Source organism: Microtus oregoni, unplaced genomic scaffold (genome assembly GCF_018167655.1).
Source record: "Microtus oregoni isolate MIOR12 unplaced genomic scaffold, Mior012 000080F_ref0000499, whole genome shotgun sequence".
Classification (NCBI taxonomy): Eukaryota; Metazoa; Chordata; class Mammalia; order Rodentia; family Cricetidae; genus Microtus; species Microtus oregoni.
This window is the reverse complement of record NW_024544538.1, coordinates 5,188,378-5,202,504: the sequence shown is the minus strand read 5'-3', so window position 1 is coordinate 5,202,504 and position 14,127 is coordinate 5,188,378. Positions and strand designations below refer to the sequence as shown.

General features: G+C 37.9%; 1 protein-coding gene across 1 annotated transcript in view; it reads right to left on the bottom strand.

Moving 5' to 3' along the window:
- LOC121441672 (dedicator of cytokinesis protein 11) overlaps nucleotides 1-14,127 on the bottom strand; it is a 202,344-nt gene that overhangs the window by 58,868 nt on the left and 129,349 nt on the right. Inside the window, exons 33-37 of the mRNA XM_041642876.1 lie at nucleotides 13,906-13,981; nucleotides 13,227-13,336; nucleotides 10,990-11,101; nucleotides 3,934-4,000; nucleotides 1,987-2,034 (exon numbers count right to left, since the gene is read on the bottom strand). Of these exons, the coding sequence (XP_041498810.1) occupies nucleotides 1,987-2,034; nucleotides 3,934-4,000; nucleotides 10,990-11,101; nucleotides 13,227-13,336; nucleotides 13,906-13,981 (413 nt within the window). The remainder of the gene's footprint in view (nucleotides 1-1,986; nucleotides 2,035-3,933; nucleotides 4,001-10,989; nucleotides 11,102-13,226; nucleotides 13,337-13,905; nucleotides 13,982-14,127) is intronic.

The following is a 14,127-nucleotide window of genomic DNA, read 5'->3' as shown; positions in this document are numbered from 1 at the left end:
AAAATAAAATTTTAAATCAAGAACTGAAATAAAGCCAGGTGGTGGTGGTGGTGGTCCTGGCACTCGGGAAGTAGAAGTAGAGGCCTATGGATCTCTGTGAGCAAGGCCATCCTGTTCTACAAAGCAAGTTCTAGGACAGCCAAGGCTGTTACACAAAGAAACCTTGCCTGAAAAAAAAAACAAACAACAATAACAACAAACAAACAAACAAAAATCTGAAGTGCTCTGATAAAATATTTCACTGTTTGCATATTTTTAACTAAAATGTGGTTTTAGTTGATGTGTTATTCCAGATAAATATAACTTACATAATTTTATATAAAATATAATTTTATAAATATATTCTATTCCAGATAAATTTAATACTCTGCTCAAGATTCTGTTAACTATTACCTGGATTAAATGAGGCCTATAGGAAACTGTGAGCCATCTCTCCATTCCCTAAATTGTACAAAGTTTTAATGGGATTTTAAATAGAGCTTATGCTGTTATAATAGAACTTGCGCATTTAGAAAAAGCTTCCCACTTCTATACTAATCAAAACCATTGGGGTTAAGTAGACAACACTCCAATTATAGTCAGTCTTTTGGCAGGAAGTGAGGAAGAAGAAGAGAGAAGACAGACACTGAAAATGGGAAGGGGCTGGCATCAGATAGTCTAGAATGAGTATCAATCCAGTCTCCTGGACTGCTTACAACTGGGTCATATATAAACTGAGGATGAAAAAGTTTGTTCTCTTATAAGCGTGAGGTTGGAGCAACAGAAGCTGAGATGCTAAGGTCTATGATTAGATATATATACAGGGAAAGGTGGCTGGAACTCTTATCACTCAAGATGCATCACTAGGCTATTCCAGAGAGTCAGCAATAAACCCCATCCAAAGGCTTCAATTTGTGGAACTAAACCAGGTGTGGTCACACATTTTATAATCCCAGCCCTTGAGAAGTTGAGGAAAGAGGATCAGGGTCCTTCCTTGAGATATTGCAAAGTCAAGGCAAACTTGGGCTCCATGAGATTCTGTCACGAAAATCAAAAGCAAAGAAAAAAAAAAAAGACACTGCTCTGGATTTTAACATTGAAACTACACTATTTGGAGACAGTGGTAAAAGGTGCTCACCACCAAACCTAACAACCTGAGTCGGATCCCTGGGACCCACATGGTCAAAGGAGAGAATCCACTCCTACAAATTGTCCTCTGACTTTCAAACATTTGCCATGGTAGGCAGCTGTCCAAGCATGAAAAAAAAATACATTTCTAAAAGACTATGTTTGATTTCCTTTAATGGGTAGTTCTACTTAATATACACACATTCATAGCTGAAATAAGCAAGACCTTCCTTTGCCTTAGGGCCCTTTGATCGTCCCTGATTTTTTTTCCAGTGTTGGGTATTGAACCCAGGGCTTCACAAGCTAAGAAAGTAATCCACTGCTAAGCTATATTCTAAGCACAAATTTATTTCCCTTTTCTTCTTCTTCTTCTTATTGACGTTTATCAAGAATTGAATCCAAGGCATTGTGCATGCTAAACAAATGCTCTATCACTGAGCTACATCCCTGAGATCCTCACATATTTCTTCATAAAGATTTAAGATGCAATAGAACAAATAGATAATATATAATTTATGTCCTACTTACTGGTGAATGTTTCTATTCCCTTTAGTAGTTGGCTACCCTGACTTTTTGATTTGATACCTACCCTTCTATTTAGCTGTTACTTAAGTCCTCCAGGAAATACAAGAATCTGCTCGAAGTTTAGGGGGATCTCAGAGGAAGAAACCTGCTATATTATTCTAGCCATTGTCTTTTTGAAAATGTAGTATTGGTTCATATTATTTTTAACCTTGAATTGGGATCCATTGAATGAATCATGGCTACCTTCAGGTTAACCTACCATCAGTATCTTAGATTTTATAAACCATGGGTGGGACTGCTCTCTGTTGGGAAAGAAAGAGGGAAAATGGCAAGTTGTAGTGCTGCAAGCATTACCTTGCTATGTTTCTTTTCCCCATATAGCGGAAGTGGAACAAACATACTCTGGAAAGGAAAATGACAACATGTTAGTAATATACTGCTACCTGGTACAACCTAATAACTATTGAGTAGACGTCATATGTTCCGGAGATCAATTTACAAGAACATAGATTTCCACAAAAATAAAGGCCCAGATAACTACTTAAAGGCCATATCCTATCTTGCCATATATATCTTCTATAGTTATATCAGCATTAAAAGTCCCATGTCAATATACATAACTATAATGACAGATTTAAAAAAATTAAAAAAAAAAACTTGCCCATGTCAAACATCCTTTGTGTGCTATACCATGCCATAGCCAAGGTTGCCAGCACTCATTAAGACAAAACATCTTTCTTAATTACAGAAATGTGGACAAATGCTATATTTTTGCACAATGGTATTAAAATTCTCTCTATTATCAATAACCATAAACACATGAAGTTAGGAAAAATAACATTTAAATCCCTATGTACTCACAGCTTCAACAGCTGTCATGAACAGTCTTGTTTAAGTCCCATGAAAAGCAGGCTAATCTTCCTCCACCCTCCCCTCCCTCCTGTCTCTTTTCAAGTAGATTCTCAACATCCGTTGTCTTCAATGGGAAATATGTCCCAGCATATTTACAGTGTTTACTACAGATGGGGGACAGGTCAGGAAATTAGAAAGAGGACCATGAAAAGGAGAAGTAGGTCTTCGGGGAGGGTTAGCAAAAGAAAAAAAAAGGAAAAAATGAAGCTACATTACTTGAAAGCAGAAATGGGGCTAACAGAGGGAAGAAGGGGTCCAGCCAGAGTGGGAGGCAGTTAGAGGATGAGCCAAGAGAGAGCAACAGAAACAATTCGGATGAAAATGTCATTATGTGGTGAAGGAGGGTCTTCTGTCTATGTGTTACTTTCATTGGTTAAATAAAGAAGCTGCCTTGGCCTTTTGATAGGCCATCCCTTAGGTGGGTGGAGTAAACAGAACAGAATTCTGGGAGGAAGAAGGCAGGCAGACAGAGCCACCATGGAGCCAGCCACCAGGTCAGACATGCTAAATCTTTCCCAGTATGCCACAACCTTGTGGTTCTACACAGATTATTAGAAATGGGCTGAATGAAGATGTAAGAATTAGCTAATAAGAGGCTAGAGCTAATGAGCCAGACAGCGTTTAAATGAATACAATTTCCTTGTGGTTATTTCAGGTATAAACTAGCCAGGCAGGACGGAACAAGGAGCCCGTACCTCTTACTACAATTACGGAAATCTCATTCTTTTTTATATTAATTTAAAACAAACTATTAAATTCATATATAGTAGAACCCACCAGAAATCTTAACTGCTAGTTAGCAGATTTTTTGTAAATTTTTTTTAAAAACTTGAATCAACCGTATAGATAATGAGCTTTTGATAATGATAACATATATTACTCCTTTCAATCGCAATGGTTGGTTTCTCCATGTGTTTTAAAATACTTGTAGATGTATATATATATATATATATATATATATATATATATATATATCTGATAAACTACATCTCTCTGTTCCTAAAGTGGGTAGTATTTAGAATTATTCAGCTCTACTTAAGAGTTCAAACTTTACATTTGAGCTGCTCATTATTTCAGGATCTGTTCAGTTGAACAATACAGGCCAGATAGCAGCACTCTAATTTCCCAGCTTTCAACGGCATAGTAAGATGCCTGCACATCTGTAAGATTATTGGATAGGAGTTTTGTATGGCCTCATAAGTATTTCATTTCCTTGCTTTTCTTTTATCACTGGGTGAAGAATGCCAGACTCTAGATTATTAAGACAATTTAACAGTTTCTATCACATTAGCCAATGGGCAGCTGAAAACAGAAAAACTGTAACATCTAAAGTCCTTCAACTCAGTTTTTCCAAATAAGTAGAACATTTAGGAAAATACCGCAACTTACTCTAGAAGTACGAGAATGTTTATGAGCTCCTGGGGAGACACTTTATTCCAGTAAGTCAAGAGAGTATCTGAAAATAGGAGAAATAAGGGGTTAGATCTGAGAACAAAAACTGAGTGACCTAGGATCAACCAACACCATACACTTCATCCCTTTTTGCTTCCTACTTCCCAACACCCACACAGGATAGTAAACATCCCAGGCTGGCCTCAGATCCACTAGGGGGCTAAGGAGCTAAGGATGACTCCTAATCCTCCTGCCTCCCCTTCAGATTGCTAGAATTAAAATGTCTGCAGCACCAAGGGGCCTTCCCCTTTCCCTTTCTTTAGACAGGATTTCAATACCCCACCCAGACTGGCCTTAAACTTAGAAGTGCCCAGACTTTCTGTTTCGTGCCCTACCTCCTGAGTGCTGGGATTACAGTATGTTTCATCAAACATAACACACACACACACACACACACACACACACACACTTTTCACATTGGTTTCAAATGTATCAAGCAATCTTTATTTTAGTTTATAACCTTCTTTTTATTTATTTTGTAAATGTCCTTTGGGATGGTTTGCTCCAATCTTCCTATCATGATTGAAGACAAAATAAGAAAAGTTTGTTGATCCTTTATACCCAAGACTTAGCCAACTCGAACATTTCACAAACAATGGTAGGATTATGGGCGTTTTTCTGAAGAGGTGGGTACCTTTTTCTGCTTCTCAAAAGGTTCTGTTAACCAAAACAATTAACAACTATAGAGGAGACAAATTATTTTCTTCCATTTTCCTCTTTTTTTAATAAGGCTGATGTTCTATCTGCTTCCAACTACTTCAGACAAAAGAATGTTTAAAATCTAGCTCATGTCTCTTTAACCTATTTCTTTCATTTCTCCAGTATATCTTTTCTGATTTACCTCCGCTGCTCCGTCCCTTTCTCCCTCCCTTTTTCCCTCCCTCCCTACTTATAGGGTTTATTTTGTTAGTTTGAGACAGGGTCTCATAATCCAGATCGGCTTTGAATTCCTGATCCTCTTGCCTTTACCTCCCAAGTGATGAGACAAAAGAAATGTACCACCCTTGCCCAGCTCTGACTAAATAATAATAATAATAAAAAAATTATTAAAATTTTGTTAGTATATAATTTCTATGGATATTCCTCTGATATAGCTATCAGTATTGGCTATCCCTATTGTAAATGACAAAATCTTTTATCATTAAAAAGTAGATATGTTACAGAGAAACCCTGTCTCGAAAAACCAAAAAAAAAAAAAAAAAGTAGATATGTGTCTCCCTCTCCACCCAAGCCACAGCCTTTGGTAGACAGTGATTGAGGAGCCACTGCCGATTTTATGATGGTGTGAGACAGAATGAAGGGGTTTTGATGTTGCTGTTCCCATTTTTAATATTTTTTTTCTGATCCTGGGATCAAATCGAGTACTCTATATGTGCTAGGAAAGTGCTCTATCATGGAGCTATATTACCAGTTCTTTTGAAAAGTATGTTTTACAATTATATTTATTATCACATTTATGATGTGGGAGCATATTTGAGCTGCAATGCTTGTAGAAATTTGAGGACAATTTACAAGTCGAGTGCTCTGTTTCCACATATGGGCCTCGGGGATGGAATTAGAGTTACACAGTTGTTGTTGCCACTGCCAGCTAGCTCTCTGGCCATGGGTGAAGGTGGGGTGCTGGTATGTAGCCCAGGTTGGCCTTAAGTTCTCCATTCCCCCACCTCTGCCTCCCAATTGCTGAAGTTATAAAGCATTTTCTAAATTTTAATTTTAAACTGGGGTCTAGCATCTCAGGAAATTGTAGCAGTAGGTCTTGAACCCACAATCTTCTTATGTCAGTCTTCCGGAGTAACTGGGAATACAGCATGGGTCAGTGCCCTCAGCTTACTCCCAAGTATTTTTATAAAAGCACAAATATTAATAGTTTCAATGATTCTCAAATATTAATCATCAATAATCAAAATGGTTTTGTTATGATTTGTTCTAAAATACCATTCGTTTTAAAAGATTAAGCTGACAGCAATTTCTGTCCTCCCCTGCTGTGCCTGCCCTTTTGGTATCTCCTGGAAAAAAAGTAAACCAGTAGGGGGCATGGTTGCGCACGAGCAAACCCCTTGACCCTGTAGGGGGCGTGGTCGCGCATGTGCAGACTTCCTAAACCAGCAGGGGCGTGGTCGCGCCTGCACAGGCTTCCTCAGCAGTCGCGGGCTTTTTGGCCTGTCCTCAGAGCTTGGTGGCGCCATTTTGGAAAGCGGTGGCCATTACGCTCTGCTTTTCTTTCACCCCTAACAAAAATGTTTTGACTTTTTTCTAGGAAAAAGAAATTGGGCCGTTCTGTTCATCCTCTACTCCACTGGCTCCTGGCTCCTCTGGACTTCCGGGCAGGTCTGTAAAGGGGCAGGCCGGGTGAAGCCCTTGAGGCCGCGCCTGTCGCCTCTGGGCAGGGCCGCAGGAGCTAGTCCCCTCAGAGGCTCCTCTGCCATTTAGTCAGTGGCACTGCCAGGCCACTGCCACCCCCACCCTGCTCCATAGTAAGAGATCGGCCAGTGGTGCTGCGGGTCGCTAGGCAGTGACAAGTGTTCCCTCTTTGGCCTTTCTGTCCGTGGCACCACCAAGCCCAAAGCCTTCTTGCTTCATTTCCAGTAAATGAAAGATGCAGGCTGTCAGTAGCAGCAGCGAAGACGGGGAAGGTGGTAGGAGAGCCTCAAGGGCAGGCAAAGCTAAGCTTAGTGTAAGAGATCTGATGTCTGATGATTTTAAAAAGGCATGGTTATCACTGAAAGACATCCATGATAAAGAGCTTCACCGTTTACAGATGAAATTGGGCAGTATGAGGAAAGCCAGGTTGACAGAGGGAAGGCGGCATGGCCCTGTAGCAAAGAATAAACGAGTGGCAGAGACACAGAATGTCCCTGATTCAGAATTGTGTGAGCGCTGTTTAATAAATGAAACATACAGCAATATGCTACAGCAAGAATTTAGTAACGTGCACCAAAAAAGTCTAGTGCAGATTGCTGAGCTCACTGTAGAAAATAACAAATTAAAAGAAGAAAATAGAAAGCTTTCTGATAAAGTCAAAGCAAAGCGGCCACGTATTCCTCTGTGTTTTTTTGGATAGTGATGATGATGATTTCATGCCTGGTATTGAGTTTGAGAAGAGGCAGGTTTATACCGTAAAGGATCCTTCCTATCCAGTACAGTTGCCTGCTAGACAGGTTATGGAACCACGTAGGGAACAGACAGGATCTTTATCTATTCTGGACATAGAACCAAGTCCAGATGATCATCTCGTTCTACTCAGCAGTCAGGGAGCAACCATCCAGGTGCCAGAGACCCCTCTTGTGGACTCTGCCTCTGTTAAGGATAATCTTGCTAAAGAGGCCAATGTCTTACCCTCATGTATAGCTTATTCTTTACCAACTATATTGGAAACCCCAAAGAAAGATACCGTGATTAGTATCTCAAGCCAAAAGTCCTCCACACAAAAACAGGGAAAAGATAACCTTATTTGGAGTGTTTCCAGCATTTCCCCTGGAGAACCTATAATAATATCTGAAACCTCAGAGGAAAACATGCCTTGTAATTTTAGCAAGGTTTTGCCACCTTTGACAAAGAAAAATGAATTAAATAGTACTCGGTTTCCTGTGAACTATATATAGTTCCAAATATATTCGCAAAAGAAATCAGCACTCCATGGGTTCAGTTACAAAAATGACAATTCAGTGAAATCTAGTAGTGCTCCCTTACCTTCCAAGGAAAATGAGAATGCTAGTCAGTCTAAAAAGGTAAAAACTTGTGAAAAGAAGCCTAAAAGTAATTCTGAGGGAGTTCCTACGGTGTCTGTGTTGAAAAGAAGAATCACCAAATAGAAGGGAAGAAGTCGCAGCTTTTTCTTATAAGGAAAATATGTTTTTTTTTTTTCAATAAGATAGTGTTGCTGTAAATTGAGACTGTGGAACTAATAAAGAATAACACGGTAACTTGAAACTCTTCAACAAATGCCCTTTAGGACCCTAATATAGTGAATTGCGGTTAGTAAAATATAGAGGACAGAGAAGGAAACACTTCAGAACACCCCTGCCCCCCAAACAACAATGTGTACAAGTAGAACAGAAGTTTACATTAAATTTACTAAGGTCATAACAAAATTTTCATTCCAAGAACTAACAATACAGTATTTCTTTTAATATTATAAAAACTATTATAAATTGTGATGAAATGTTTTAGAATATTCATGGCTCTAACTAAGAAACCCCGTAAACAACACAGTTTCCATATTCTCCCATTTTTATCTTTGTGGGAAGGTAAAAAGCATGAATTGTGGTTGTTATTAGGTAATCTATTATTTCCTGAAATGAACCTTTGGTTTTAAAAATTATTTTACTTCTTTTCCAAAACATGGAGGCCCATCAGAGAGCTTCAATCTAATTTTGACAGTTTACTCCTAAGTTGTATATTCCTGAAACCAGTAGATTGCAGAATCATTTGTATTGTTTTTCGGTATGCAATGGTAGAGTCCCAGCTCTTAGGAAGCTGATTAGCCTGTGCTACATAGTGATTTCCAGGCCAAGCTAGGCTAAATAATGTGTTTCCATCTCAAAAAGGAAAAAAGCTATTTTTTGAGTTGTATTAATATATTTTCACAGCTTTTATTCATATGTGGCTAAAGGTTTTAATATTTCTACAGTTAATTGGCTATCAACTTATCTGTTAATCTGTATTATTTGCATTATTATATTGAATAATTTTATATTAATTGTAGTATTATTTGTATAATTTGTATTAACTATATTATTTATATTACTTTGTACTATCACATAAAAGCAAGTAATGCTTACTAAAATTTGATAAAAATATTCTGAGGGTAGAGCTCATGTGCCGAGCTCTAGATCTCATCCCAGCACCAGAAAAAAAATTAAAACGAAAAATAGTTGACCATGCTAGCATGTGTCTCTAGTACCAACATCTGGAAGATAGACAAGAAGACCATCCTTGACTATGAAAAAACTATCGAATTTGTGATCCATATCTGACTAATCTGTTTTAATGTTTATTTGTCACAAAAATAAAGTATGTAATAGTTAACAAAATGGATAAAATAGGCTGGAGGTATATAGCTCATGTCCTAGACCCTGGGTTCATAACTCCAGTAACAAAAAAAAAGTTAAAAAATATGGCCAAGAATCTACGCAGAGCCGGGCGGTGGTGGTGCACGCCTTTAATCCCAGCACTCGGGAGGCAGAGGCAGGTGGATCTCTGTGAGTTCGAGGCCAGCCTGGTCTACAAGAGCTAGTTCCAGGACAGGAACCAAAAGCTACAGAGAAACCCTGTCTCGAAAAATCCAAAAAAAAATATATATATATATATATGGCCAACGTATTTATCATGGCAGGAAAGCACTTGCATACGAATGTACAAGACCCTGGGTTTGCCATCTGACACCAGGGAGATAAATGGAACAGCCAAGTGTGATGGGAAAAAAAGTGAAACAGCCAAGTGTGGTGTGTACCCTTGTAATTCTAGCACTCAAGAGCCTAAAGCAAGAGGATCAGGAGACGCCATCTTTGAATAAATAGTGAGACACTGTCTCCAAAAATTACATAAATTGGGGCTGGAAAGATGACTCAGCAGGTGAGAGTACTCTTTGCTCTTGCAGAGGACCTGTGTTCAATTCCCAGCACCCACATAGTGGCTTATAGCCATCTGTGACTCCAGTTCCATGGGAACTCACGCTCTCTTTTGACCTCTGCAGGCACCAGGCATACATGTGGTACCCATACCAACACACACACACACACAAAAAAAAAAAAAAAAAGCAGGGCATGGTGGCGCATGCTTTTAATCCCAGCACTTGAGAGACAGAGGATAGCCTGGTCTACATGGCAAGTTTGAGGTCACTTAGGGTTACAAAATGAGACTGTTTCAAAAAACAAAAATAAATAAGCAAAAAAAATTAAAAATAAAAATATAAGAAATTTTAATTACAAAATAGTTAATATGATTATGATGATTAGCACCCAGGTATCTTTTGAATTTATTTTAAATTTACTTACTGATTTTTGAAGTGCTGACACATTTTTTTTCTTTTTTATAGTGCTAGGAATTGAACCCAGGGTCTCAAATATGCTAGCCATGTGTTCTACCATTGAGCCCTCCTCTAGTTTATATTTACTTTGCTAATTGTACATATTTTTGAGGAACATGTAACCTGTGAACACTGTGTAATGACCACTTAATGTGGATTTTATGTTCTTTAGACTTGCACATTATTTGAGCAAAATATTGAGAAATGGAAGAAGAGGGTGGGAATTGTATAATAGTTGTGGCATTTGAGAGAAAGGTAATTTTATTTTAACTTCTGAGGACATGTAGTTAATCTCTTGTTTATAGATAGTCATATAGTATAAAAGAGAAGCTAGTAATGTTAGCAGATAATACCATTCTTTTCCAAGAAGAAAAGCAGTCTGACAGCCTGACTCCAGCTAACACCAGTGATGCTGCAGAGACAGTGACTCCAGACAATACCAGTAATGTTGCAGAGACAGTGACTCCAGACCATGCCAGCGTTGCTGTGGAGACAATGACTGACTCCAGACAATGCCAATGATGCTGTGGAGACAGTGACTCCAGACAATGCCAGCATTGCTGCAGAAACAATGACTGACTCCAGACAATGGTGGCATCCTCTACCTTCAGAAAACCCTGTTTTTTGTTTCTGTTTTTATGTTTTTCAAATAAAAGCTAAAATGTTAATTTTGTATTGTGATTATTTCCTTCCTGGTATATTAACTATTTAACATATTTTATGCTTTGTATAAAAATCCTTTAAAATTGTTGCATAATTTTTATAAATTAATCAATAGTTATATTTTTAAATTATATCAAAGACTCAAATCCACAGGAACTTATTTTATTGTTCATCTTAAAGGATATTTTATGACTTAAATCTTTAAAGATCTGTTTCTAACATGCATGTTCTTGATTTACAGGCCTGACCCTACAAGGGGGGAGTGTCTAGTAGAATTCCTGTTGAATATGCTCATTTCTCACCTTCAGAAATCATCTTTACAATATATAAGTAGCACATCAAGAGGTTTCTGATTTCATACTGATCCAGACGATTATACTGGGATACACTACTCCTTGAAGAACTCTGTCGGGTCTGTAAGATAAAAGAGAGGAGATTTAGGGAACAATATCACAATTTACACGACCTTAAATTCAATTATTTTTTTAAACTATTTTTCCTATTTGGGAAAACTATAAATACAAATTTTATGGTATATTTGACAGATAAATGGGCTGAGTCTTCATTGCTACAGTACCTAGTAATATCACTGGAAATGACTTTGGGGTCTTCATAAAACATATCTATTAATTATGTATTTATGTTTACTCCCATATGCTTGTGTTGTAATAGCAAAAATTTAAACTACTCACATAAAACTTTCAGAAAGAATAGTTTTTATGTGGAGGAGGGTTTAAGGTATTTGAAAGCTCAGAAGTAGATCACTTGCCTATCATATACAACTTCCTGGGGAACCATTGCGGCCTCAAAATTACACTTTTAAATTTGAATCCCTACTTAGAATGTATTAATAATACCCAATCCCCAACCATCAAATTATCTATTTTAAATGGACAAATTATACAATAATTAAAATAAGGAGGGCCAGGTAATATTTCCAAATTATATCAAAGTAGTGATGTTCCTATTACTTAATGAGGTCTTCTTAATACCAAATCATGGCAAGATGTCATTTATTTGAGGTTCTTTATAAATAGAATAACAACAATGCAAAGCCGTAGCTCAGCTCAGAGTACTGAGTAGCTACTCTGAGCTGAGCTAACAGGGTACATAGAATTAAGGTAGGACTTACTAAGAACTTTGAATTGGAGTGAAACAAACCTCAGTTCTAATTACTTGTCAGTCATATCACTTCCAGTAAGATATTTAATTGTTCTGACCTTATCTGTGACAGTATCATCAAAATTCACAATAGCATGAGATGGGAGCCTTTGGGAATAAATGCCTCTACCCAAAGTCACAAAGATGTATAGTCCAGTGGTTAAGGGGTGCTTCCCAACCAGCAGAAACGACATCACCAGAGAACTTGGAATACAAGTTAGCAGGCCCTGTTTCAGACCTACTGAACCTTTCTATGGTGAGGCGCAGCCATTCATTATTCGTTTTCCCTCAGGTGACTCTGATGCACACCGAACATGCCACAGAATAGGAAAATTGCTGATCTCTAAACATGGGGTCAGGTGTGACTGGCTTACGTCAAAATCCCAGTTTCACTTAAAAACAGGAATGGGAGTTTAATTTTTTTAAAAAAATATTTTACAGATCCTTCTAACTAATATATGATTTTACATAGTGTCACAGAAGTTTACTGTCTAAAATGTATTTGGGCCTCAAGGCAGACACATTTTACATTCTAATCTTAGGCTTACAACAATATGATGTAAGAGTTAGAGGTCTCTAAGACCTTAAGTAATGCTGGAACTCTGAAACTATCAACCCAAAGACCTAAAGTTTCTCTCAAGTTAAATATTATTTTCATTTTGGGAACTTATTCCCCATGCTGGGTTGCCTTGCCCAGCCTTGATACAGGGGAAGGAACTTGGTCCTGTCTCAGCTTGGTGTGCCATGCTTTGTGCCCATGGGAGATCTGCCCCTTCTGAACAGGGATGGAGAGGTGGATGGGGAGGAGTAGATGGGAGGTGGGGGGATGGAATGAGAGGAGGTAGGGGAAACTAGTCGATATGTAAAATAAATGAAATTTTTTAATTAATAAATGTTATTTTCTAAAAGGCAAGATTGAATCAGCCCTACGCTGATATGTTGTGATTAAAATGCAAGGCAGCTGAGAAATTTTCAACCCTCTAGGTTACAGTAAAGAGTTAGACAGCTTGAGAATAATTGCTTTACTCCCTATTGGTAAACTGGGCATTGTGGTATTTGCCTGTCATTGTAATTACTCAAGAGGATGAGACAGGAAGATTGCTTGAGACCAGAAATTTGAGATCAGCCTGAGCAACATAATAATACCCCAGTTGAAAAGCAGGAAATTGGTGGTGGAAGCAGAAGACTGTGAGTTCAAGACTAGCCTGGGTGACATAAGGATCTTGAGGCAGGGATAGGAAGGTACTACTAAATAGTCAAGAATTGTGGGATGCATTTTACAGATCCAAAATAGACTATAACAGACCAGATAGCTGCATGCTTATTTTGAAAGATTTTAGTATAGTCACGAGGTTATCCTATAGATTTCGGTTCTTACATTTTCACCAGTGTTGCTAGGATCTGGGAATCCTGTTACTCCTTCCGGGATGAGGGAACCTCTTGAATCCTCCCTCTTAATTCCATGACCATTTTGAAAAGATCCATAGGCTGGAAAAAAGTTCAAGTTCTTGTTAGCAACAGGAAGAACCATCAAGATAATTTTAAAACTAAGTGCTACATTATTTTAAGTAAATATGTGGTAAAGCAAATAGATCCTGTTCCTCTACTGTGAAATTCATATATCAAAACACCACAAGAAAACAAGTAAAGGTGAAGTGATTTTCCCCTCTCAAAACAATTTGCTATGCAATTCAGTTCCTTGGAAGTCATATAATAAATCCAGGTAATTCACAAGACAGCTTATCTGCACTATAGGTAAACAAACACAAACCTAGAAAAGGAAGTATCTTACCCAATATTGATGAAAGTTAAGAGGAAAGGAAACCACTGTTTTTGTTTTGTTTTGTTTGTTTTTATCTCCTAGTTTTCCACTACACTTAGCCTTTTTGATCATGCTCAGACAAACTAGAAAATGTGGCTACCTGTGTGAGTCATATTTTAACTAAACTTCAGGAAAGATCAGGCTATGGATAGTTTTATCATGAAATCTTTCAAAAAGAGCGGAGGTACATTTCTAAATCCTCATGTTATGCATAATCTTTAAAGAGATTAATTACCTGTGTCTTTGTCAGTGGTCAGGCTCCCTCTGCTTGTCGGTGAAACAAAGCCACATGGAAACTCATCCCTGGACACCTGTAACAGAATGTGACGCCTGAGTCATTTAACCAGTTTTTAAACTGGGGCAAGACATCTGAATTAGACTGCACCCTGCTTTTAAACACGACTCACTGGGAAATTACACAGGTGCTCTTAGTATTTAAGTGGCATGTTTAAAAAAA